This window comes from Myripristis murdjan, chromosome 12 (genome assembly GCF_902150065.1).
Source record: "Myripristis murdjan chromosome 12, fMyrMur1.1, whole genome shotgun sequence".
Taxonomy (NCBI): domain Eukaryota; kingdom Metazoa; phylum Chordata; class Actinopteri; order Holocentriformes; family Holocentridae; genus Myripristis; species Myripristis murdjan.
Window position 1 is genome coordinate 16,692,449 of NC_043991.1, and position 25,753 is coordinate 16,718,201.

Here is a 25,753-nt window from a genome sequence, read left to right on the forward strand (position 1 = left end):
GATGCTGGACGCAGGGCAAGCCAGGGCTTTAAGCTCCCTCTGTCTGTCTCCCTGTCATTGTTATCCTCTAGCTTAAAGTGGGCCTGCGGCCGGGGAAGCCGCATTAGCAATGCAAGGAGCTGTACAAGCTCTGGTGGTTATGTAACCCCTCCCCCCTACACACACACACATGCACACACGCACACACACACACACACACACACACACACACACGCACAAAAACAAGCCCTTAAGCCTCTCTCTGGTCCGTAGCCGGCACACGCTAGCTAGTGTCTCTCACCCGCTTATCGTTATATCATTATTATACAGGCCTACTTTCCCCCTGTGGTAGCCCCACAGGAAAATATATTGTCAGACGTTATAATACAATGTAAAAATAAATAAAATATACTTTGCACAGAAAGGTACTGTCAACATCGATATGCAGGAGTGTTTTTGGTTTGCTTCTAGAGGCACAAACTACTAAAGTAAAAAAAAACCACTGGGGCCCATCCATGTACCACATAGGTTATTGAAATCATTTTTCACAATGTTTACTGCTCAAGTTTATTGAATGCAGTGATAACTATGTCATTTTAAATTACTGATAAGTAAGTACACTTATGTCCCAGATACCTCTCAATATTTAAATTTACATTTCCCGAGGGCTCAGTGCAGTTTTGATTTTTCAGTTACAACTAACTGTTGTTTACCTTCGCTAGATCCCTAAATCAGGATGTCAGCTAAATAATCTGCAATTACATCAAGAGCCATACCATAAAATGTGTGTAGTAGCCATGCTCTTTACGTTCTAGCAATGAAAAATCAATACCCAGATCAATTTGTTTCTATTTCTCTGATCTCTCAAGATGTTATATTAACAGTGGGATTGTACTAGATGTCCTGATTATGTAGTTGTATCAGTAATAAGCATATTAAAACCTCCACTGCAAAAACAAATCTGGCCCTGCCACATACAGATGCCATGACCGCTGACATCTTGGTAACAACAATGTTTTTTGCTCATTCTTACAGCAGACATTGTTTAGCTAATGCACTTATGTAATGGGCAAATGCAGCACTAAACACTTTGGTCAGTAGGAAAATAACGATTGGTCAAGAAAAAGGACAAAAGTGTTGCATTGTAACTGTCATGCTAATCATTTGGCAGAGAAATGTATTCATGCATACACACGTGCAAATCACATGTATGCAGTTCAGAAGACGTTACACAGGCATACATGTGCTTTTACATTATTTACACTCAGACTTAACCCTAAGTCCCTGTTTAGCCTGAATATTGCAGCAGCTGAGCATCAGGCATTTTCCTTTTCTCTGACAGCGGTTATCAAAGTCGAGCTCAAGTTTAACTGTCACAGCTGGCATTATGCTTTGATTTCAGATGAAAACATAAATGCAAGGATCATAATAACACAGTCACCAGATTTGATCACTGACTTTGTGGTCCTTGTCTGGACCTCGTTGCCAACATGTTAACACTTACAAATCTTTGCTTTCCTATTTACACTATAGAGAAAATGAAAAAGTACGGACAAGCCTGAGGGCAGAATTTGGCCCTCATTAGAATTACTATGTCCTTTTTTTTTTTTTTTTTTTTTTTTTTTTTTACCACCTGACCTATGCTGGTGTGTGACCTTTATGTATCCATGTGATGTGCACTGTTAACACGAGCAAACACCGAGCAGTATGTTCTTACAGCAAGCAGAATCACAAGGCGTCCAGTATAGATCATTTTTAACTCCTAGGATGATGTAATCGACCTTAAAGCAGAATGCAGACCAATGCAATATGATGCTTGACTAATAAATATGCATATTCTGACTAATAATGTGTATATTCTGTCTAACTGAACATGCATATGAGCTGTAACGTTTTGCATCCTTGGCGGTGACTTACCTGCTGTACAGGCAACCTCACTGTCTTGATCACCAATAAGGAGGCTAATAACTGCAAACCCAGTTTCTGCCAATGTAATTTTTTATGAGGCTTGTAATAGAGGAGCTGAGAGACAGGAAACTAGTTTGTCTCATTCAGTCATGCTCACGTTTTTGTTTTTTTATGTACATTGTTTGTGTTAGGCCAATATATTGGATTTAAATGTAAGCAGTCTTAACCAGTAGGTAGGTTTTAAATAGCTGGCGTCTTTCTGAAGACTATTAGCACCGAGGAAGAAGTTGCATGAATATAATAATAATAATGCATGAATCTAGATCCATATTTCTCTGCAAATGCAACACATCACACGTCACATTGCTCCCATGGCCAGAAAAAGTTGCTCAGTTTTGTTTTGTTTGTTCATTTTTGCAAAATAACGTCACTCGGAGGTCTGAAAAGTTGTGAAAGGCCCTCCCCTGTCTCAGCCAGTCCACTGGACAGGCCTTTGGATGTTTGCATGTCAAAATGATTAATATCAAAATGTCAAACTGGGGACATAATGTGGTGAACAGATATGCTGGTATGAAGATCGTTTTCATACTAGAGGATATCGGTTTTAATATTGAACCTTGTTGTTAAACCTTACCAGTAGTATTCTTTTTTTATTGTAGTAGTGTAATAGTGTTTTCTTAATTAAAATCTGCCACTTAATGTTTGCTAATATGTTTGTGGATTATTAAGATATCCTGATGTAGTGACTAACCTAATTTGTCTAAATGATTTTTTGTCAGACCAGAAACACTTGGGGCATAAGATCACAGTTGAAGATACTAAGAAAGTAATTTTCACACAATATATAAAAATCAAAGGAACTGAGTTGTAAAATGTAACAACCCTCCAGAAGTCAGGAAATCTACAATCAATCAGCAATCAGAATTATAGAACTCTGATTTTCCTCTCTCTGCCTTTGTGTGTCTTTTTTATGTCTTGAATAAAAAAGAAGTCAGATAATAGGGAGCTTTTTATGGCATTATTATAGCATTTATAGCTTTATATATGCCTATACCAGTACAGTTAAATTGCAAAGAGGCAACTGTTGAATAATTTTTTCTATGAACGTGCATACATGTGTCACTGTGTTTCCGTGTGTTTGTGAAGAAAGTGTGTATCGCAAAAAGTGCCATTTCTCAACACTGTGTCATCTGGCCTTACTTGTGCATACCGACCAAAGACTTGTCATAGCCACTCAAGTCACTTAATTAGATCATTGATTTGCTTGGGCTATGCTGGGGGTGATGTAGCCCATTGTGTCACATCAGTTTATCATTGTTAATGTGTTTTGACGGAGTGGCAGGACACAGTGCGATGAAGAGTAGCTGGTCATCTAGGTTATTTCAACCCAGAGGCGTCATGATATTCATAGACAACATGACCCATTCATGGAGCAGCGTTAGTGGTCACAGCCACAGCTCGGTGTTTGTAAAGTGCTGGTGCAACAAGTTATTGGGACCTTCATCTCGGCTCAGGCAAACTAGATCAAGGATCAAGTCAGCACTGTGACACAAGCAGAGTAGCAGAGCAGTCACGCTGGCAGCAGGAAGCCTTGATCCTGACAGCATGTGTAAGATTTCCAAGTGTGAAATGCTGATGGGACTTTGTGGGTGTGGCGTCCTGACACAATGTTTTGCGAGCACTGTTTTAGTTTTAAGTCAAGAAAATGTTCATAAGTAAATATAATTTGCTTATGAACTAGGCCTGTACAATATAGCCAAAAGTCAAGTCAAATCCATTTGGTCATGCTGCAAAATCCATCCACACAACAACAAAAAACCACAAAAGTAAAACAAAGAAATATTGCACAAACAAAAAAAGCCAATGAACAGTCAGGTTCAGGGCCAACTGGGGAGAACTGAGATAGCTGCCGGGACAAAGGCAGTGTAAAATCACAATAAAATTGATCATATCAGTCAATATCAATAACATCACGTCAATATCAAGTAATTTCTATAATACATTTAAAGGCTACTTTTGGCTTCTGGGTGAAATCTGAAGAAATACACTGGCTATTTGTGTGTCCATCACAGAAAATAATCAATGTTGAAATTTAGTGACATTTAATCGAACACTGAAATGATTTTGGTGTTGATGGTGCAGCTGCTGAAGCCATTGTTGTTGAAAGTGGAAGTGTTGTTTGGGCCTTGTTTAGTGTCTGATCAGTGCCGTGAGTGGTTATCGAAGGGAATGACACTGGGATGTTAGAAATAACTGTGAAGGATACTGGAAGTGTTACTGATGTCATTCAAAGTTAGTACTCATCTCAGAATACTGTGTGAGAGGTATTTTACATCAGATATTAAACCGTGGATCAGATCAGGCTGGACTTGCAAAATGTCTTTGGTTGATGGCAAATTTGATTTAATATTCAGTGATGACTTTGCATGTTGTGGGCGTAGACACACATTGTCATGCACTTAAACTTTGCTCATGTACCCTCTGTGGCTCTAATAGATCAGGCTGGGTTAAACTGCAAACAGCTGCTTCATCAGGGCCATGTGCAGCACATAAAAAAATATCTTGCTATATTTAGTGAGGTTTCAGTCACTGATTTTGAGCAAAGATGCAATATCTACAAGCTGAGCTCTCCAGCGGCAAGACAGCAAAAACAGGAAGTGACCATGCCATAAAGGAAGGACTTTTAAAGTAAATGAGATGCCATGCTTATGTATTTTTTAGTATATTTGTTAATATATTGAAAATAACCTGCATTTATAATTAAGATATACAATAAGGTGTATAAATAAGTTAGCTGGCACTGCAGAAAAACTGGGAGCTCTGACCTGTAGAGGTTGCCCTTTAACCCTTTGGAAACCCAGGAGCCCGTGTTTAATATATACGGTATTTAGAAGTATTGAGAATTATTCTACCTGAGCAGGGAGTGGGATTATGGATTACCTCTGTGGAAGGACATATACCCATGGTGATGTTGTGTCTATGTTCCTTAATTCAGCACTACTTCCTGGTGATCTTCGGCCATGACGGACAGAAGCCTCTGGAGCTGCGGACGGAGGAGGAAGCAGAGTGCAATGAGTGGGTCGAGTGCATCCAGCAGGCCAGGTGAGAGTGCATTCAAATGCAGGTGGCACTGCTGTTTTTAATCACATGCTTATTCTTTGTCTATGTATCTCTTTTCACACTCATTGTCCAACATGTAAGGAAATGTGCCTGCGCAAAACCTGCTTTTATATTATATTTATTGCTGTGGTCTGTTGTGGATTTCATGGAATAAACCCTTCCCTTCCTTGTGGTTTACTTGAAGACGCTTGCACATTTGAAATAACCACTGCACATTATCCCATGTTTGTTTTACATCTGAGTGTGTGTGCATGTGTGTGTGTGTGTGCTTGTGTGTGTGTGCGTGCACGTGTACATGCACAGAAATGTTCTGCTCGCAGCGGTTCACATTTAGGTCACACTCTGGTGCTGTATTGCTACACTGGTTACATCACAGACTTGATCTGCCACTCGACCTCTATTTTCTCTCCCCCTCTCTCTCTCTCTCTTTCCTATTTTTATCTTAACATTCACTAGAAAATATTATGCATGTCATAACACCTTTGTTTATTCTTGTATAATGATGTTTTACACACATATTCCAAATCTGCTGTGATGGATTTTAGTGCAATTTATTATAAATGTGAATTGCCAGTTAATGCTGTGTGTGCATGTTTAATGATCTGCTTTTCCCATCTGTCTTTTATGGCTGCCCGTGTCATTTTTTCTTATGTTGCCCCGTAGTTACTCTGACATCATCATAGAGCGAGAGGTCCTGATGCAGAAGTACATCCACCTGGTCCAGATCATGGAGACTGAGAAGATAGCAGCCAATCAGCTTCGGACACAGCTGGAGGACCAGGACACTGAGATAGAGAGGCTTAAAGCTGAGGTATGCATGAAAGCATCCACATATGCGTGTGCATGCATACACAAATCCACATGTGGCCGCGCACGCATGCATTGGCACAGCCACTGGAGGCATGCGTATGTGTCTGACAGGCCAGAAGAAACACTCAATTTTAAAGCATAAGCTCCACGTCAGTGTAAATCAGCAGGACTATTACTTCCCTGTCATTCAGCATCTATCGTTTTGAACCTCTGCCATGTTTTCATCAATATTTTATCATTTGTGTCCATATATTTACATGGAAATTTGTTGGTTTGCCAGATTGTAGTGTTGAACAAAACCAAGGAAAGGATGCAGCCTTACCAGAACAACCAGGAGGAGGAAGATCCAGACATTAAAAAGATTAAAAAGGTACATAGCAAGCAACTTTATGAGTAACTTTGAACTAGATGGACAGACAGAGTGATAGATGGCTCAAAGTTTGTGTGTTGTGACTGTGCAGGTGCAGAGTTTCATGCGTGGCTGGCTGTGCCGGAGGAAGTGGAAGATCATCGTTCAGGACTACATCTGCTCTCCTCACGCTGAGAGCATGAGGAAGAGGAACCAGATCGTCTTCAACATGGTGGAGGCAGAGACGGAGTACGTCCACCAGCTCTCCATCCTGGTTAACTGTTTCCTCAGGCCGCTCCGCATGGCTGCCAGCTCCAAGAAACCCCCCATAAGCCATGACGATGTCAGCAGCATCTTCCTCAACAGGTACATCTTGTGTGTGTGTGTGTGTGCGTGCGTGTGTGTGTGAATCTTATAGCTGTTATTTTCTGAGAAATATTTGATCTTTTAGTCGATGGCGATTTAAGACGAGTTCTCTTTCCCCAGTGAAACCATCATGTTTTTGCACGAGATTTTCCATCAGGGCCTCAAGGCTCGGATAGCCAACTGGCCCACACTAGTTTTGGGTGAGTGTACCGAATAATTTATCACTTAATACAGTGAGTAGCAAGCTTAATTTCAGTGTGCTTTTGTTGTACAATACACTAGGGCTGGGCGATTCATCAGTTGTATATCGATATTGTGATATGACACTACATGCCATCTTGGATTTTAGACATCGTGACATGGTGACATGGCACAAGTGTTGTCTTTTTGCTGGTTTTGAAGACTACATTACAGTACAGAGATTGAGTTTTGGAACTCAAATGTGCAAATTAAGGTGAAAACCCAAATATCGATTCTTAGCACAAGTGTATCAATAACCTCTCAGAAGCAGAGGTTTCGCAGTGATTTGCATTACTGATTTATTGTTCCAGCCCTAATCCGTACGATATCATCACATTATTGAATTTGAAGCATTTGGTCAACGATATGATGATATTTTATGTTGTGCAGATCATACCAGCCTTTACAGTACAGTACTGCAAAACAAATGATGTTATAGTCTTAATGTTTCTTTTGTCTGTTGTATTAAAATATGTTTTAATATTTTGTGTGTGTGTGTGTTCCTACCCAGCGGACCTGTTTGACATCCTGCTGCCCATGCTGAACATTTACCAGGAGTTTGTGCGTAACCACCAGTACAGTCTGCAGGTGCTCGCCAACTGCAAGCAGAACAGAGACTTTGACAAGCTGCTGAAACAGTACGAGTCAAACGCCGCCTGTGAGGGCCGGATGCTGGAGACGTTCCTCACCTATCCCATGTTCCAGGTACCACACCTCTGCTGTCTGAAGAAATCATCTGCAAATGTTTTTTTCCCCCTCACACCTTTGATTTAAACCCACTCTCCATCCATACAGTACCTTTGTCATAACAGGCAGGCAAAGCTTTCCCACAAAACACGTACTATGTCACACATATTTTCACACGTATATGTTGTTGGTGTTTCAGATTCCGCGGTACATCATCACTCTCCATGAGCTGCTGGCACACACACCTCATGAGCACGTGGAGCGCAAGAGCCTGGAGTTTGCCAAATCCAAACTGGAGGAGCTGTCAAAGTAAGTGCACGTACGATCCTGAGGAAGTGACACACAGCAGTCAGAGCCACTGGGGCCCTGCCCTCCTCAACAGAGGGCCCCCACAACCAGACACGTGTGCCTTTCACAAGCACTTAAACTAAACATATAGTTTTCTTGTCTTGTTTTCAAATCCTTTTTTTGCAAGTATCTGGATTTTTTATGTTTATCTACTAAATCCTTACTTAGTTATCTTTACCTATATTCTTTTTTTTGTTTGTTTTTTGCTAATTTGGTTGTTGCCTTTCCGGTTGTTTTTTTTTTTCTTTTCTTTTTTTTTAAAAAAAAGAAATCAATTGAACTTGTTCAAGTTTGAAAAGGTTAAATAAAAGGCTGTAATATCAGATCAGCAAAAAATTTGTTGTAAATCCATAAGAAACTGCAACAAAATTATTCAAAAATTGGCAACAAATTGTCAAAATTTGTAAACTCATTAAAAAAAACAACAACAGGAAACTATATATAATTGTTGCTATTATGATTCTATATATTAAATTATATTACAAGAAAAACAACCACAAAATGTGTGTGTGTGTGTGTGTGTGTGTGTGTGTGTGTGTGTGTGTGTGTGTGTGTGTGTGTGTGTGTGTGTATGTGATGGCACAATTATGGAAATAGTTATGATGATGATGGGGATGGTGATGTGATGATGATGATGATGATGATAATGCAGATGATGGTGATTGTGATGACGGTGATGATGATGATGGTGATGATGGTGAGGATGGTGATGGTGATGGTGATGATGATGATGATGATGATGGTGATGATGATGATGATGATGATGCACTGTGTTGTCAGGATGATGCACGATGAGGTGAGTGACACGGAGAACATCAGGAAGAACCTGGCCATAGAGAGGATGATCGTGGAGGGCTGTGACATCCTCCTCGACACGAGCCAGACCTTCGTCAGACAAGGTGAGCTCTCTCTCTCTCTCTCTCTCTCTCTCTGTCTCTCTCATTGTCTTATTCAGCGTCACCACAACTTTTCGTTCACTCGTGCGTCTCTCTGGTGCCAGGCTCGCTCATCCAGCTGCCGTCCAGCAGCGAGCGGGGCATGCTCAGTAAGGTCCGCCTGGGCTCCCTGTCGCTCAGGAAGGAGGGAGAACGACAGTGCTTTCTGTTCACCAAACACTTCCTCATCTGTACCCGCACGTCTGGAGGCAAACTTCACCTGCTCAAGGTCAGAATTTATCACACCACACTGGCAAAAATAACCATCTAACTAGTTGTTTAGTCTGGTGCAGTGTGAGGCAAGGGATTGGAAACAATAAAATACACATTGTGTTAACTCATATCTGGTGTTGTTGGAGATAGAACACATAACAGTAAAACTAGGCATTAACATCCAGCTAGTGACATTTTAAGTGCTAGATCAATTATCTCTTTTTCTGCAGTTAAAAATCAGATGTTTTGTTGTCATATACCTCACCTCCTACATAGTCAGAGTGATTAGTGTCTAGTGACAAAACTTTGTTTAGACTCGGCAGAAGAAGAGCTGGGCAGTTAGTATGACCAGAGAGAGCCACTATGGCTGAACAGACCAAGAAAAGAGCAGCACTTATAGAAACTTTATCAAAAGAAGACCCAAAAGTGACAAGTGGGGCAGCAGCAGGGTGTAGTTAAAAAAAAAAAAAATCACAAATACAAACCAACTTGTTCCTGGAATTTTCCCTTATTGACACTTGGTGTGTGTGTGTGTGTGTGTGTGTGTGTGTGTGTGAACTGATTATTCCACCTTCTCTGAAGATTTTTTCACATCTTTCAAGAAAATTCTTAAAACTGCACGATGCTGTAATTAAAATAATTGAATTCAGCAGAACTTTTCTCTTGCTTTAGAAGAACAAGACCTCACTCCCCGATGTTTTAGGTGCTGAACAGGTTTCATGATTTTTTTGCAGTGTGTGCGCAAAGAGAGAAAGAGACACAAAGAGAGAACAAAAGGCATAGAAACATTAAAATCTTGCTAAATCTGAACTACAAGGAACACTTCTTTTCTCTCCCCCCCAAACAGCAAGGAGGGACTTTATCTCTGATAGAGTGCACTCTCATTGAAGAACTGGATGCCAACGATGAGGACTGTGAGTATAAAAAGTTGAATTTCAAAGCTGATCCAACCCTGATGAAACTTTTAACAGTTTTAGTTTGTGTAATTTAGTTTTGATTTTATGCTGTCGATTCATGCATGGTCCATTCATTTATAGACAATGCAGCAGGCCAGGGCTTCAATCATCTGGAGTTCAAAGTTGTGGTGGAGCCCCCTGATGGTCAGTCCTTCTCTGTTGTCTTACTGGCTCCGTCCCGCCAGGAGAAAGCTGCCTGGACCAGTGATATCAGTCAGGTAAGACAGTGTTTCGTGGTCAGGTTTGAATTGAGCTCACTAAGCACAGTCAGCAGCAGTTTTAAAGCAGTGTTACATGTCAGGGGTGTAGTGGACATGGGGGACGACAGGAGACGTGTCCCCCTCACCAGGGGAACCTGTCCCCTCTGTCCCTCACACTTTATTACACCTACAAAGTGTTAGTCCAGTTACGATATAGTTCACCCACTGTCAGGAGTCGACCATCTCATCCTTTCTGTATCTTTTATTCATTTACTTATTTATTTTGGTTTCTTTCATGAGCAATTAACCCTTTGATATCTGACAAATTCACTTGATTTCTTTCAAAAAGATGAAAATGGTGAAGAGCAATTCAGCAAGAAAAGACCTGAAAATGAGCAAAAACTAGTAAAAAGTTGAAAATGACCAGAAAAAAAATTACATGCAAAAATTTGTAGTCTAAAAAAATCCTCCCCCGAATGAAAAGCAAAACAGAAATAAAAGAAAAAATTAAAAAGTGAATTTTGTTAAGAGGGTGAAATAAAAAGCTTTCAAAGATAAAGCCAGCTCCTGGTTTTCAAAGGGTTCATTTGTACACACAATTAAAGTGACACATTTACTGATTTATTTTTATGTCTTGAACATTACATGCCCCTCACTTTTGACATGATGGCCCCTCCCAGATGTGGACTTGAAGGAATGCGACGGTGATGTTTTCTTAACATTTCTCTCTGTATCTCCTGTGTTTTTTGCGTTCTCTATGCAGTGTATTGATAATATCCGCTGCAACGGCCTGATGACCAGCGTGTTTGAGGAAAACTCCAAAGTCACAGTGCCACACATGATCAAGTAGGAATATATTTACTGTGTCATACCAACATCATCCTCTGTCTTTCAGATTATTGACACTTACATCCAATAAGTCAAACTTGGCGACTGATTGTTATTTTTGTCGTTAAGGTCTGACGCCCGACTGCACAAAGACGACGTCGACATCTGCTTCAGCAAGACGCTCAACTCTTGCAAGGTCCCGCAGATCCGATATGCCAGCGTGGAGCGGCTACTGGAGCGGCTGACCGACCTGCGCTTCCTCTCCATCGACTTCCTCAACACGTTCCTCCACACGTACAGGATCTTCACCACGGCCGCCGTGGTCATGGACAAACTGGCTGACATCTACAAGAAGCCGTTCACCTCCATACCTGTCAGGTGCATGTAGCTGCTTTTAATATGAATATAACTGCAGTTTTGTGTTAGCGCTGCCGTAGGTCTAACTGTGTGTTTACTGTTATGCATATTCAACCATCTTCACTCTGCCTCCCTCCTCTCTCATGTGACAGACTCATGCATGGCTGTCTGCAGTACCTCTGCCATTCACTCCGCCTTTCCACTTCCACGTTTTCTCTCACTCCCTCGTCTCTCCTCTCATTCACCTCCTCTCTTTACCTGTCGCCGTCTTCCCCTCCACTCCTCCTGTGCTCCTCTTCCTCCTCCTGTCACTGTCCCTCTCAGGGTCCAGTACCACTCATCCGACCGTCTATCCATCACATCCCTCTGTCCTGACTACAGTCTGAAGATCACTCAGCTTGCACTGGACCAGTCCAAGTAAATATCATCACTGTCTCTGCCTGGTTACTCATCTCATGCACTCTGTAATCTCCTTCCACCAGCTGTGTTCATATCTAATATCTAATATCTGTTAATATCACTTGTTGAGCCAAACCAAGAAACAGTGAACAACCAGCTGGCCAATTTGAACAGCAAAGGTGATAGCAAATAGCAAAGGTCACGCTGCGAATAATGATGATGATGATGATGATGATGATGATAGTAATAATAATGGTAATAATGATAATAATAATCATAATAATAATAACAATGAGAAGAAGAAGGAGGAGGAGGAGGGGAGGAGGAAAGAGGAGAAGACAAAGCAGTAGAAGAACTTAAAATAAAAATTATCCTGAAAATAAGGATGACAAATGTTTAAAGGAAAATAATCAAAATAATTATAAATAAAGAGCTCACAGAAAAGCCAATCTACAAGACACATATTTAGAAAATAATAAAATAGATAAAAATAAATAGGCATTTGCAGAAAAGCCAATCTGTATGTTTAAGACCATTTGAAAACATTGTGGAAGCGCACACACACACACACACACACACACACACACACACACACACACACACACAACCACATTTTAGGATCACTGCAAAAAAATGTTTGTATATGTATATATTGGATGATATATCGATTTTGTTTTTAACAATGGCTTGTGTGAGCGTGAAAGGTCAACGAGGCCAAATAGCTGGCTTGCATTTCATGTATGTTTGTTTGTTAGTAGCAATAGTGCTAGATTTCATAATGCTTCCTCTTTTGCTCTTACCTTCAGGGTAAAGTGTGAGAGTCTTGTGCCGGAGTCTCGGTCATCAGCTGCAGGCGAGATACATGGCAGTCTAGTGCCGCTCTCCTCCAAAGAATCAGAAAGAAGAATCAGAAATACTTAATTGATCCCAGAGGGGAATCTGGATAAAGTGGCTACTGGTTGCTTGAATAGCCACTATAGGTTGCCCAGGGGGGGCATTATGTTATAAATTGTATACAATACTTATATCTGCTATAGCAGGGAAAGCTTTCATGTCCTGTTGGAAGTGCTGTGATTGAAAGATCTGCTTAAATGAGACAAACAAGCAGGGGCGCTGCCAGGAATTTTGGGCCCCATGAAAAAAAAAATGTATTTACTCGATGATGGTTTAATAATTTTATATTAGTTTTTACCTATTTTTGGGGCCCCTGTCAGGCAAGGGCCCTTGGAATTGTCTTAACTTTTCCCCCATATACGGCGCCCCTGCAGTAACACAAATTTACATTGCACTGACAACTGCACTGACCTGCTGCCAAAAGCTTTAGGAGGCAGCATATTAGCATTGTTCTCCATGGTCTGAAAAAGTAATTCACTTTGTCATTAATAAAAAGCTGCCAGAGAGGTCTGAAAATCAGATAAATCTGATAGAACTGTGTGATAATCCATGATTTTACACAAATACGATAACCAGCAATTAATCCCCTTGAATATTATAATCACAATTACAATAAATTGTGATTATAATGCTTATTAATAGAAAACCTATTTTGTGTTGGCAAGTGAAAATGCTGTGTCAGATGTGTACTAATGCATCGTCTTCTGCATCGGGCGAGCTTGGTTCAGCGTTATTCATTTTACGTAAGAGCCCGTCTCTGCACTTGTTTTGGCTGTGTGACGCTGAAACACACCACTATTAGCCCACAGGAGTGTGAAAGCCTCAGATTTGCAAATACATTTGCAAGCTCAACGTGTTACACATTGTTGTTGGAGGTTGTAATGCTCATTTGCTGTTTAGAGCAGAAAATGTGATTAATCGTAATCTCGCCTGATATGCGATTAATTGCGCAGCCATAAAATCTGACAGCAAAGCCAACCAATATAATTTCTGCCTAAAGAGCAGCTCTGCCTCAAGGTAGTTGAGGAGCTTAACCTCCCTAATCAATGGGCTTGATATTGATTGTATCAATATCAGTGTAATAATGTTGCACGTCTCATCTTTAGGTATGTATTGATTGATTGATTGATTTTGTTATTTATCGGTCATCTGTTCCTCATTGCCCTCGATCTGTTCTCTTCCTCTCAGGTCTCTGGAGCTCTTCTTTGCCACCAACCAGGGCACGTGGGGAAGCGACCCCTTGAACAACAAATCCCCGAGGCTTTGCCGGAAGTTTTCCTCTCCTCCTCCTCTCTCAATACCTTCTCGCACCTCCTCCCCCGTCCACTCCCGTAAGCTCTCCCTCAGTTCTCCCATCAGTGCTAAAGCAGGAGCGTTAGACCTATCCACCACCCCCTCCTCCTCCGCTGCCAACTCCCCCACCTCCAGTCAGAGTCCCTCAATCTCCTCTCCTCCTCCCAACTCACCAAGGCCCCCTTCTGGCTTTTCCTCCCCTCCACCCACCGCCACTCGCTCTCCCAGCCTTCCCCAGGCCTCTGGGGTGTCGTCTCCGCCCCCCATCTCCACCAAGGCCCCTCTAGACCTCAGCCGCGGTCCCAATTCCCCAGAGCTGAGCCCAGCTGCAGGGGAGGACATCAGCGGAGAGCTGCCGCGCATCGACGCCTTCTGTGGAAAGCTGAGGCGTAGCATCCGCAGGGGTATAGCTGGAGCACAAAAACATATGATTCACACTCTGCCAGTCACATACGCACATCAACACGTGTGTAGGCACATTCCTTAATGCAGCAGCACAGACAGCGATACACCTATGTTGAAACATAATTTAAGAAACTGCAAGTGTACAGACATAGACTTTATTTTGCTCACATTTTCAGTAGCAAGCTGGGTGTTTCACATCTGGCATAGAAATACTTTGAAAAATTATTTGGAACATTAGCACCATCTACAGAAGGGCTTAGGACGGCAATTGCAAATGCTTTCGAAAACTCTTCAGGATATCAACTTTTCCAGAATTGAAGAAAACAATCTTGTTCTTAGCGCCACCCTTGTGCATTTATCTAACTAGTTTTGAAAACATTTCATTTACCCAAGCTTTGAGGAACTTTCCTAACCCACAGAGGAGAATGTAAATCTCAAATTAAGTTAAAAAGAAATTGAAGATACAGGGTTTTCACCCCACAGAGACACATCAGGAACATTTCGGCTTGATCGTGACAAAGCACTAATAATGATTTACCAGCCCACTGGACCAGGGGAAGAGAGAGAGAGTGAGAGTGATGGAGAGATGTAAAAGGATCATTTTTACTCCCTGGAGGAATGGTCTTACTCTTTGCTCTTGTCTAGTTTGACCCTGTTGAACCAACGTCACCATCTGGCCAGGACTGACGGGCCAGCCATTACAAAACAGTGGCAGAGTACCAGGTCAAAAAATATGAGAAAACAAAGTGGAGAGGAGAGAAAGGAAATGAAGAGATAAATAGAGCTCTTACATGGTAGGCTGAGTGTCTCCTGAGAGGAAAATTACATATTGTTAAATGGATAAAATGGAGAGCCGTCCCGTAACCCTCAAAAATGCTCTACTTTCCTGTCCACCAGTCTACAGATGCAAATTGGCAAACAGAAAAAGCAGAAAAAGCCTGGAAGACAAAAAACAAAAAAAACAGGCTATCTGGATGTACATTCACCTTGAGGTTATGCTGCTGATTTTCTTCCAAACTCCTAATTTTAGGTCATCGTTGAACCAGCTGTAAATTTTACAGTGGCATATTAGGGCCATTGAAGGGAAAAAATTTGTGGAGTCCGACACTGCAGTCACTGCCGCTTGCTGTGTATCTTGCCTGCAGTTGGTGACGTCATCAAATTATTATTTGCAATCGGATTTAGTAACAACGAAATCCTGGTGATTTTAGCCCAGAATCACAATATTGTTTTCTTCTGAATGGGCTCAAGTCACGGCAATGTCTCTTCAAAGTGCTTAGATAGAAAGATGCTAAGAAAGATGTTACATGTTTCTAAATCTGATAGTATGAGGAAAACTTTTTCTGAGTTTTTTCTCATAAATTTATGACTTTGATCTTAGAAATTTCAAATTTTTTCCTCATAAATTTCTGAGTTTTTTCTCATAAATTTACGAATTTAATCTCAGTTTTTTTCTTTTTTCTTGGAATAATATTCCCCTCCCTGGCTCCGTAATCTTTTTTTTTTCTCCCTAATGGGGAGCAGAAATCTCTAAGCACATAAATAGAATATGTAGGCCAATAAAACCAAAGAAATTAAATGGCCCTAATTTGTAAAAATGGGTATCAGAGACTGGTGGCATCAGCAGCCAGTTTTCTGTGCCATGTTATCACACCAGTATAATCAATTAAAAAAAAAAAAAAAAATGTGTTTGATGTGGAGTTGTGTTTTTGGTTCCATCAGCTGTCCTGGAGTCAGTATCCCTGGACAAGTTCCTTCCTGAGTCACCAGCCCCCAGTGAGTCAGGGGACATGTCTCCCTGTCGCTCACCCTCGACACCGAGACATCTGCGCTACAGGCAGGCAGGAGGTACAAAGGGCATGATTACACACACACACACACACACACACACACACACACACATACAGCTGCCATGTAAGCACTGTTCCTCCATGTATTGTCATATACCTGTTGATCTCTGTGTCCCTGCAGTCACAACAGGGGAAAACTCTCGCTGTACAATGTCACCGGCTTCGGCTTTTGCGATCGCCACCGCTGCTGCCGGGCACAGCAGCTCTCAAGGTGAGCCTGGGCAAAAAGAAAAACAGTCCCAAATTGTCTTTTTCTAGAAATTTGGAACAGTAAAATAATTTTCAAGAGCAATAATGATAGCAAAGCATTTACAGTAAGGAGTTGAAGCTCTTGTCTGGGCTCATGTTTTGTTCTCCCCCCCAGGTTTTAGTAACTCTGAAAAGGCCTGTGACAAAGAATTCATCATCCGCCGAGCTGCTACCAACAGAGTGCTCAACGTGCTGCGTCACTGGGTTTCCAAGCACTCCCAGGTGAGTGTACAGCCTCTGTAATCCCACTTCACTGAGAATTCTGCTGCTGTACGATTTAATTAGAGCCCACGATAAACATGACATTCGCCACTCTTTCCACAAGCTTCTTAAGTTCTTCCACAAGTCCTTACTCGTGTTCACTGGCCTTGAAAGTCTGCGTTAGGCCCAGTAAACCAGTGGAAGCTGAGCACAGCATTTAGCCCCTCCTCTTTGCTCCTGCCCCCGTCTCATTACTCCCGTCTCATCATCCCACCCTGTACTTTTTTTCTTCTGTCACTTGTTGCCCTGATGGAGGTGCTCTTTGCTCTGCCTGCCTCTTCTCCCACCCAGGAAGCACTCTGAAAGGTCACAGTCCTCCTGAGGGATATCTAAGGACTGTCATTTTAATTCTTAAGATTTGAGATTATATGTGTTATTTTTATGCCCTTGGACTTTTTAGCCTGGAGGTGAACATGCACTACTGGTCTCCGCTGATAAACCTGGCACTGTGTCCTTGCAAACAAGGTCCACGTCCATGCAATGCTAGTGATCACAGTTGTAGCGGGGAATAAAAAGATTGGTCAACTCTAAGCGCTCAATAGTGATCATCATGAGGAAATTAACAAAAATATGAACAAAAAGTCATATTGTCAGAATTTAAAAGACCCTGTAATAATTACTCTGATGTATACTCATATTTAAAAAAAAAAAAATCTTGTCAGATTAAAAGCATGAGTAAACTCTATGTGGCAATTAAAAATCGGATGCAGATCCACATCCCTAAACACCAAAATATTAACAACCTACTGCGGATGCACAACAGCCTACCACTGTTCCGATCTAGAGTCAAGGATCAGATATTGGACTGATGTTACCGATCTACATACCAATACGCGACAGGCATGCACACAGAATGCTGCCTGTAACATTTCTATAATATTTTTGTAGTTACTCTATCACTACTGCCTGCACAACAGTCTGTGAGGCAGGTCAGAGGTTATCTTCTCCTTTGGCAGTGCCTTCCCAGCTGCATTGTGCTGATTACAGTAAAGCGCCACAGTGGAGTGTGCTGATACTGCAGTCAAATTGGAAACTACTATTGTAGTGCTCACTGCTATTAGTGAAATCTACTTACTAGTAGTTGGTAGTGCATCAGTGTGCACTTGATTTGTTTAGGTTTTTCAAAGCATTAAAGGGGTTGCCATTGCAATTTGCCTGCACCTGTAACATACAGTTAAAAAGAAATTGTTTTGGAATACATTTAAATTGAATGCCTTTTTGTATATTTTTTTTCTCTTTTAATAGGAAGTTTTGTGTGGTTTAATACAGTCTCATCTAACCTTGCACATAATTCCAATAACAACAGCAATAATAATACTAATGATAATGATAACCATCATCGACATTATCATTGTAATAATAATCCAGAAAAAAGCACTGTGATATCGGAGCTGTACTCTGTATCAGTCAAAACCCAGGTATTGGAACTGAAATAAAAGTGTATCGGTGTATCCCTACAGCCTAGCTGACACACGACCATAAGACTTTGTAGCACTCTGTTTTGTGTTTAGTGACAGATTAGGTGCATCAATAATTTGAAGTCATGTGGTTTGGCCTTGTGTGTCTATAAGCTGTGAAAATAAATTTTGCCTCTGGAGGGACATGATCCTATAAATCCAGCTCAAGCTCCACCCCACTATGCACATCTAAATCAGGATTAAGAGAGTGGAGAGTGTCCTATCTTATAATCTGGATGTCATATAGACAGCCAGGCCCTCACACAAGGAATTGGAAAGGATGGGCAGTTTGGCCACTACTTCAGGGCTGATGGTGTTATTGTAGAGCTTGTTTGGGTATGACAATCTAGACAGACATGTTTACAGAATAAACACGTACATACTGTCTTTTTAATGAAACTTCTATGCACCTTTTAGTATCCAATCACACTAGGCCAACTTTTTTTTTTCTATGAAGGACCACCAAGCTTCCTAACACATCACAGAATAAATGTTTTCTTGTATTGGAATAGAGTTTATAAAGGCAAATACTGATTCGTATGAACAGTGTGAATTCTTAAACTGAGCATTATTACTCTTCAGGCAACTCATGTTTATTTGCATAGCCCTTAGTCACAGTTACGTCTCAAAGGGCTTCACATCCTTATTAAGGATGTGTGAAGGACAAATGGCAACGCCCAACCACAGCCATTAATTACAAAGATTTTTCTTTCTGTCTGCTGGGACATCATCGTAATGTCAGTATGCTTCCTCTGATATGCAATGAATACCTGGAGCGGACTGGACATTAGTTGGGCATATCGAGCGAGAATCAGTAATTTGCTGTTAATTACCAGTTCATATCCCTAACTGTTATGCTTTGTACTACGTTTCTTTAATTTATGTTTACATGAAATTGTAATTGTATCTAAGGAATGAAAACATCACCTAAAAGCTTGATGGTTATAATGAGATCAGAAGTTGAAACTCTGGCACTTGTTTGGTGACTGAAAAAATGATTTTGTCCTCTAGAGGGCGACCTCCACACATGCACTTCAATCTCTGAGCCACTGCAGTGGCTGTGGGCATGATGTCAAAGGCTTGGAGCAATGCCTGGGACTTTGGGATTACTGATGACTATTTTTTAAGTACATATTTTAAGTTAATTATAAACTAAGTGGAGCATTTTTAACAAGTACCTGGTACTACAGAAAGAACTAAAATCATAACCAACATGGACAAAATCTTCCAATAGACCTTTCACAGCAACTATTTTGACATAAAATACAGGTGATCACAGTTGTTATTAATGACGTTAATTAAGGTTCTGGTCGATTTGGGTCTAAAATAGAGCCAGGGTCCTGTTGTTGTTGATGCTGCCTCACTGGAAACACTCTGCTACACTCAAACAGAGCAGAAATCAATTAATGTCCTTTTTCATGTCAGAGTAGCTGCTGTGAAAAAAGGTCTATATTCATATCTGGGGGTTCAGCAAAACAGGCCAAGTCTTTCTGAGAATATCTGTAAAGTTGCCAAACCTGCTTAAGCCTATCTGTCAGCAAACACTCAACATCTACACTCCAGTTGTAACTAAATGTGTGTGTGAATGCCTGTCTCATACATCAGGACTTCGATATGAACAGCGAGCTGAAGCTGGGCGTGATCATGCTCTTAGAGGAGGTCCTACGAGATCCGGACCTCCTGCCGCAAGAAAGGAAAGCCACCACAAACATATTAAGGTAAACACAAGCACACAAAAACACACATCAGATGAAACACTGTTGATCCCTGTGGTGACATTTAGCCCCTGCAGCAAGAAACTGCAGGGGAGCAGAAATCTGTAAGCACACAAATAGAATAAAGAAATAAAACAACAACTTTATTTTGTACAATTATATAATCCCACAATCAGCAGTTTCAACATTTAGGTGGAGAAAGAGTGTTTCATATGGTAATATAATATTCACACACACACACACACACACAAATTGTATCAAACATTGTATCAGTCATTTTGTAACATTGTCTGTGTTGCTCTTCAGTGCCCTTTCTCAAGAAGAACAAGATGATGCACAACTCAAGATAGAGGACATATTACAAATGGTGAGTGTGACTGCCTGCAGAATTATACAGTACCAAACAGGAGGGACTTATAGCCTAAATAAATAAATAAATAAACGCTGCAGTGTGCCAAGCTTTTAAGAGAAATCTTGAAATAGTGTATCTCCTGATTGTGAAACAGAAAAGCTGTCCTCTACTACACTTCATTGTGATAAGACTATTGGTTTCTTCTAGCAGCTGTAGTTATTGTGTGTGTGTGTGTGTGTTCCTGCAGGCGGAGAGTCCTAAGGCAGAGTGTTTTGAGTCTCTCTCAGCGATGGAGCTGGCAGAGCAGATCACCTTACTGGACCACATTGTGTTCAGGAGCATCCCCTATGAGTAAGCTGATGCTCAAATACAGCTCATGTTAGGGAGGCAGGTCATATAAAAACAAGGCTTTTCTTTTTTAAATTTACAGCTCAATATCACTGTTTACAGTCTGAAAAGGCTTTATAGGCCCACAGCTTTACAGCTTAACCCTCATACTGGGTCAAAAAATAAAACAAAGATGAAATTTAAGGGATAATGGAAGAGATCTTGAGTGGGACCACAGAGAGAGGAGACCCCTTCCTGGCCAGACAGGTGTGCAATAGGTGCCGATCCAGTAAACAAATTATCAAGAACAGGAATATAAACATACAAAAGAAAACACACTAGCAGACATAGTGAGGAACAAATCCTAAAATTTAAAAAGCAGGGGCTTCCCAAACTTTACAAACACTTGGCCTAACTGAAAATCTCAAAAAATATCTGCAGTCCACATCCACTCCCAAATAACACAGGAGATGGATGCACTCTGAGAGCAAGTTCAATTTACTCACCACCGGTGACAGCCTACAATAATTTCAGTACCAATAAGCATATTTTCATTAAAACTGGTTATATTATTTTGCCAATAATTGGGGACTGCAACACCCTCATGGACCACTAGGGGGGCACAGTCCATAGGTTGGGAATGCTTTTTTAAGGAAGCTGGAATAACTATGTGTGGAAAAAACTGGAGAATGATTTTTATATGTGTCTTAAGAGACCAATATAGCTGAGAAATGTCATATTGTGCTGAAGGTTGTGCTGTGTTGCAGGGAGTTCCTGGGTCAGGGCTGGATGAAGGAGGACAAGACAGAGAGGACTCCCTACATCATGAAGACCAGTCAGCACTTTAATGATGTAAGTCTCCAGAAAACAAGCACATGTGCCACTTTTTTGGGTGGTGTTTTGCTTCTGTAATCTGACTTTACAACTGAATGTGAATTTTGGGCTGGGACAAATGGTACAGAGGGAGTGGCAAACATAGATACTCTCACTTGGATAAATCAGAAGAACATAATGGAAGACAGCTGACCTCTTCTAGCACATCTACTGCCCTGTTATTAGAGCAAGTCGAGAGCAGGAAGAAGAGTCATTTTCAAAGTTGTGATGTTATATAGATAGATAAATATACTTTATTGATCCCAACCAGGGAAATTCTCGAATGTGTTTCATATAAAGGGAGGGCTTCTTAAATCCTAAATCCTAAATCTTTTTATTATGTTTGCCGACCAGTGCACCATAAAGAAACCACTATAAATACACTGTTTTCTAGGAAGCAGAAGTAATGGAATATTGATTAAAAAAAATGCACACAAGAAAACTTATTTATTTGTCTTTTTGTACATGTGTTAGGTGTTACTTATGTCTGCTGGCTGATGAAGAGCTAAGGCTTTAAACACTTTAGTAGTAATAAACCCGCTTTGGGAGCAACAGACATAATATGCAGATTTTCTCATCTTTATGCATTACTTCTGCAGTACATGTTATTTTTATGTGGTGTATTTCCAGTAAATATTTACTTTGGTGTAAATCAGGGCATGGAGGATTCAATAATGAGGTGAAAAAGTAATTTTTCACTTTTTTAAATGACCTATATTTTTCTTTATTTTTTTATCTCAAAGACAACTAAAATTCCTTGCAGAGCACATAAAAAATACAGCAAAATACATGCAAATAATACATTATCAAGACAAAGGACAAGATGAAAAAAAGAAAACAAACAAACAGACAAATAAATAAAAAATTAAAACATTAAATCATTAATTAAATAAATAAATGTAATGAAATAAAAAGAATAAGAATAAGAAAACAAATTGCCATCAAACACATAGCCTTCTAGTGACTTCAGTTGTTGAAGAGGTTAACAATCTTTTTCATTTTTACAGATTTAAGGTCATAGTCCCAAACCTGATGATGTGAACAAATATTCCCCCTGCTGCCTTCAAGCATTAGGAAATCCAAAAAGAAAAAAGAAAGATCAACATTTGGAATTAACAACATCTGGCAAAGCCAGACAACAGGCTGCCCACCAACAGCGACTATTTTAATGAATGATTTTTCACTCTGTGTGCTGAACATGCCAGTCCACCTCTCATCCTCTCCCTGCAGATGAGTAACTTGGTGGCGTCTCAGATTATGACCCATACAGACGTGGGATCCAGGGCCAGCTCCATAGAGAAGTGGCTTGCAGTGGCTGACATCTGCCGCTGTCTGAACAACTACAACGGTGTGCTGGAGATCACTTCTGCCCTCAACCGCAGCGCCATCTACAGGCTGAAGAAGACATGGGCCAAAGTGTGCAAACAGGTTGAAGCTTTTGCTGGTTTACAGTCCAATTTCTTTTGCACATTAAATTAAACCTGTAATCCTCCCAGGCAGAATTGTCTAATGATTTTCTCTGCCTTTGTGGCTGTCTGCTCTCTGGTTGCCAGACGAAGTCGCTCATGGACAGGCTGCAGAAAACTGTGTCATCGGAGGGCAGATTCAAGAATCTCAGAGAGACACTGAAAAAGTAAATATTGCCCTTTGCCAAAAAGAAGCCACAGTGGTGAATGTTGAGTAAATCCAGTAGTTACACGTGAATCCTCTAATGCTGGCGCTGTGCCCGTGTCTGTGCAGCTGTAACCCTCCATGTGTGCCCTACCTGGGCATGTACCTCACTGACCTGGCCTTCATCGAGGAGGGGACACCCAACTTCACTGAGGAGGGCCTCGTTAACTTCTCCAAGATGAGGATGGTAAGGAGTGAACTAGTCATTTTGTGCCTCTTCTCCTCCTCCTTCTCGTCCTTTATAAGCCTTATTATTAGGTAATTGATTGAATATTTTCTATTAACTTTCTCTCCTCCCTCAGATTTCTCACATTATCCGAGAGATTCGTCAGTTTCAGCAAGCCCCTTACAGGATAGAGCACCAGCCCAAGGTGTGCCGAATAAACTGGATGCCTCTGTTGTTGTTTTTTTATCATAAAATATCTTTGTGTGAGATGAAATGTTAAGACTGTAACTGTTAACCTTTTAAAACTGTTGTGTCTCTCTCCCATGCCTCCTGTCTCCTCCCAGGTGACCCAGTTTTTACTGGATAAGACATTAGTCATGGATGAAGATACTCTGTATGAGCTGTCGTTGAAGATTGAGCCTCGTGTGCCACCTGGCTGATCACAAATGCATCTCATCCATGCACACACATACACATACACACACATACACACAAACATGCATGCAGAGTTTTCCAACAAACATAACACAGCTTTCCCTGACAAATACCACTGCTCATACTTCCCTTGGATAGTCCACTATAGATGTTATATAGAATGTCAATTGATATATAGGTATACCTACAAGAGGTCAGGAGAAGATCAACAGCCATAAATTATAGAAAAAATGGCTGGTTGTTCTATATGATCAAACAAAGATCAAAAATGTGTGGGGTGCTCTTGGAAACGGGGAAACCATAAATTATATTTCATATGGATACATATTGCCATATCCATTGACATTCTGTCAATCCAGTCAGTTCTATAATAACGCATGTGGGATTATTATGAAACCCACCAGAGTTCTGGGCCAGCTCTGCCCACAGGGTTAAGGTTGTGGATGACTGAGGGCTTATGTCAAGACTGTTTTAGCAAATGGGCAACATGCCAAAAAGTTTTACAGCCAATCACAGCACTTGTGGGCAGATCTTGCCCAGAACTCTGGTGGGATGCATAATAAGGTTTGACAGACATGTTGTTGAAATGTAATTTATGGCTTATTAATGCTCTACTGAACTCTTGCTGATAATTAACTTGTATATGAATTTACATTGTGTTGAACATGTAAAGGTGACTATCCAGAGAAGGTGTGGCTGACACATTATTCATTATCACACAGAAACCATGCATTGACTGAACTCAAGCTTCATGAATAAGTAGAGAGTGTTACATCAAGCACCACCGATTATTGTGCTTGGAAAACTCAGGTGAAAATGTGCCTTTTTGTGTGGATAGCTAATGCACATATTCAGTAAAGAGAATGACCAATGTTAAAGACATCATTCAATATACCACTCTTTGCCATACACTTCTACAGTTTGACTGTTTGTTTCTAACTGTGGCACTAGAAAGTACCAGTTGCTGCTATCATGTTGTAAATACCGTCCAGTTCTGCCTCTTTTAGTCTTGCACACAAATCATTTTCAACAAGGAAAAACATCTTCAACAACTCAGAGTTTTACTTTATTTGTATGATAGACTTTGTAGAAGATGCACGGGCTTTCCTAAATGGCTGGAGTGCAATTTAAATATTTTATCGACCTTACTATTTACTGGTTGCTTTGTTTCTTGATGTTGATTTTCATAGGAGATGCAGGCGTGGTCTTCACCGGCATGTTCATGTTTTTCTTTACTCGCTAAGGCTAGAAGATTATGTTGACTATAGCAGTTGGAATATTGTATTTGCATGTTACAGCAAAAATATTCACATTACATGCATTTCAAACTGGGTAATGGCTTATTTCAAATTGTATTTTTTTTTTTTAGCTGTCTTTCTTGACAATCTACTGTGCAACTGCTACAACTCACCATCTTCTCAGTTTTGTAACATTAGTAATTTTGTACACAAAAATAGCTGACTTTGTGTAATGCAGATCTTATTTCCTGCTCTTTCAAAAAGGGAATTGGCCTAAAGGGTTTCTTACAAGCTAATATACTATTTATACACCGACTACAGTTGCATTTATTTTATTTAAACATTTCTGAGTGGTATTATTAGTTCCTCATCAATGTGGTCATTTAATCATATTTACTATTTTTAAAAACTTGTTAGACTGTCTTAGATCAATAGTAAGACAGTCTTTGCACTGTTGATTTGTACAGAATATCTCTAGACTTTTAACTTTTTATAGCATGAACATAGCATGTTTTCCCTCTCTGTCCTTCATTTAATTTTCATGCATGTCCGTCCCTTTCACTGGGAAGTGTAGCAGATCTAGTTTTATTAGTTTTGTTTCTTTCTTTTGGTACATTCCTGATGTCGGGAAACTTTTAAAGCTAAAAAACATTAATAGTCTATAAGATCCCTGCTTTTATACATTACAGAATACTTTGTTAACATTCCAGATGTATTGTTGTATTTTTCCATGCACTTCCAGGCTTGTAAATAAAAGTAATCCAATGTAAATTATAATGTAGTTGCACATGGTTTCATTTGGGGGAGGGGGGCAGAAACCTTGTATGAGTGAGAGGAAAAAGCGAAAGCATGCGCATGTGCTGAAACTTGAA

General features: G+C 40.5%; 1 protein-coding gene across 2 annotated transcripts in view; it reads left to right on the plus strand.

Annotated features, from left to right (window-relative positions):
- rasgrf2a (Ras protein-specific guanine nucleotide-releasing factor 2a) overlaps positions 1-25,658 on the plus strand; it is a 35,538-nt gene extending 9,880 nt beyond the window's left edge. The window contains exons 2-28 of one of the 2 annotated variants that reach the window (XM_030064829.1): positions 4,883-4,989; positions 5,671-5,818; positions 6,098-6,187; positions 6,279-6,532; positions 6,653-6,732; positions 7,284-7,477; positions 7,659-7,768; positions 8,588-8,706; positions 8,808-8,971; positions 9,803-9,869; positions 9,993-10,129; positions 10,875-10,957; positions 11,069-11,317; positions 11,621-11,713; positions 13,778-14,286; positions 16,010-16,135; positions 16,259-16,348; positions 16,502-16,608; positions 19,710-19,822; positions 20,126-20,186; positions 20,419-20,522; positions 21,266-21,350; positions 22,602-22,799; positions 22,925-23,004; positions 23,112-23,229; positions 23,345-23,413; positions 23,553-25,658. In XM_030064829.1, the coding sequence (XP_029920689.1) occupies positions 4,883-4,989; positions 5,671-5,818; positions 6,098-6,187; positions 6,279-6,532; positions 6,653-6,732; positions 7,284-7,477; positions 7,659-7,768; positions 8,588-8,706; positions 8,808-8,971; positions 9,803-9,869; positions 9,993-10,129; positions 10,875-10,957; positions 11,069-11,317; positions 11,621-11,713; positions 13,778-14,286; positions 16,010-16,135; positions 16,259-16,348; positions 16,502-16,608; positions 19,710-19,822; positions 20,126-20,186; positions 20,419-20,522; positions 21,266-21,350; positions 22,602-22,799; positions 22,925-23,004; positions 23,112-23,229; positions 23,345-23,413; positions 23,553-23,648 (3,651 nt within the window). In that variant the 3' untranslated portion in view covers positions 23,649-25,658. The remainder of the gene's footprint in view (positions 1-4,882; positions 4,990-5,670; positions 5,819-6,097; positions 6,188-6,278; positions 6,533-6,652; positions 6,733-7,283; positions 7,478-7,658; positions 7,769-8,587; positions 8,707-8,807; positions 8,972-9,802; positions 9,870-9,992; positions 10,130-10,874; positions 10,958-11,068; positions 11,318-11,620; positions 11,714-13,777; positions 14,287-16,009; positions 16,136-16,258; positions 16,349-16,501; positions 16,609-19,709; positions 19,823-20,125; positions 20,187-20,418; positions 20,523-21,265; positions 21,351-22,601; positions 22,800-22,924; positions 23,005-23,111; positions 23,230-23,344; positions 23,414-23,552) is intronic. The other variant, XM_030064830.1, reaches the window with a different exon arrangement.
- The last annotated feature ends 95 nt before the right edge of the window (positions 25,659-25,753 follow it).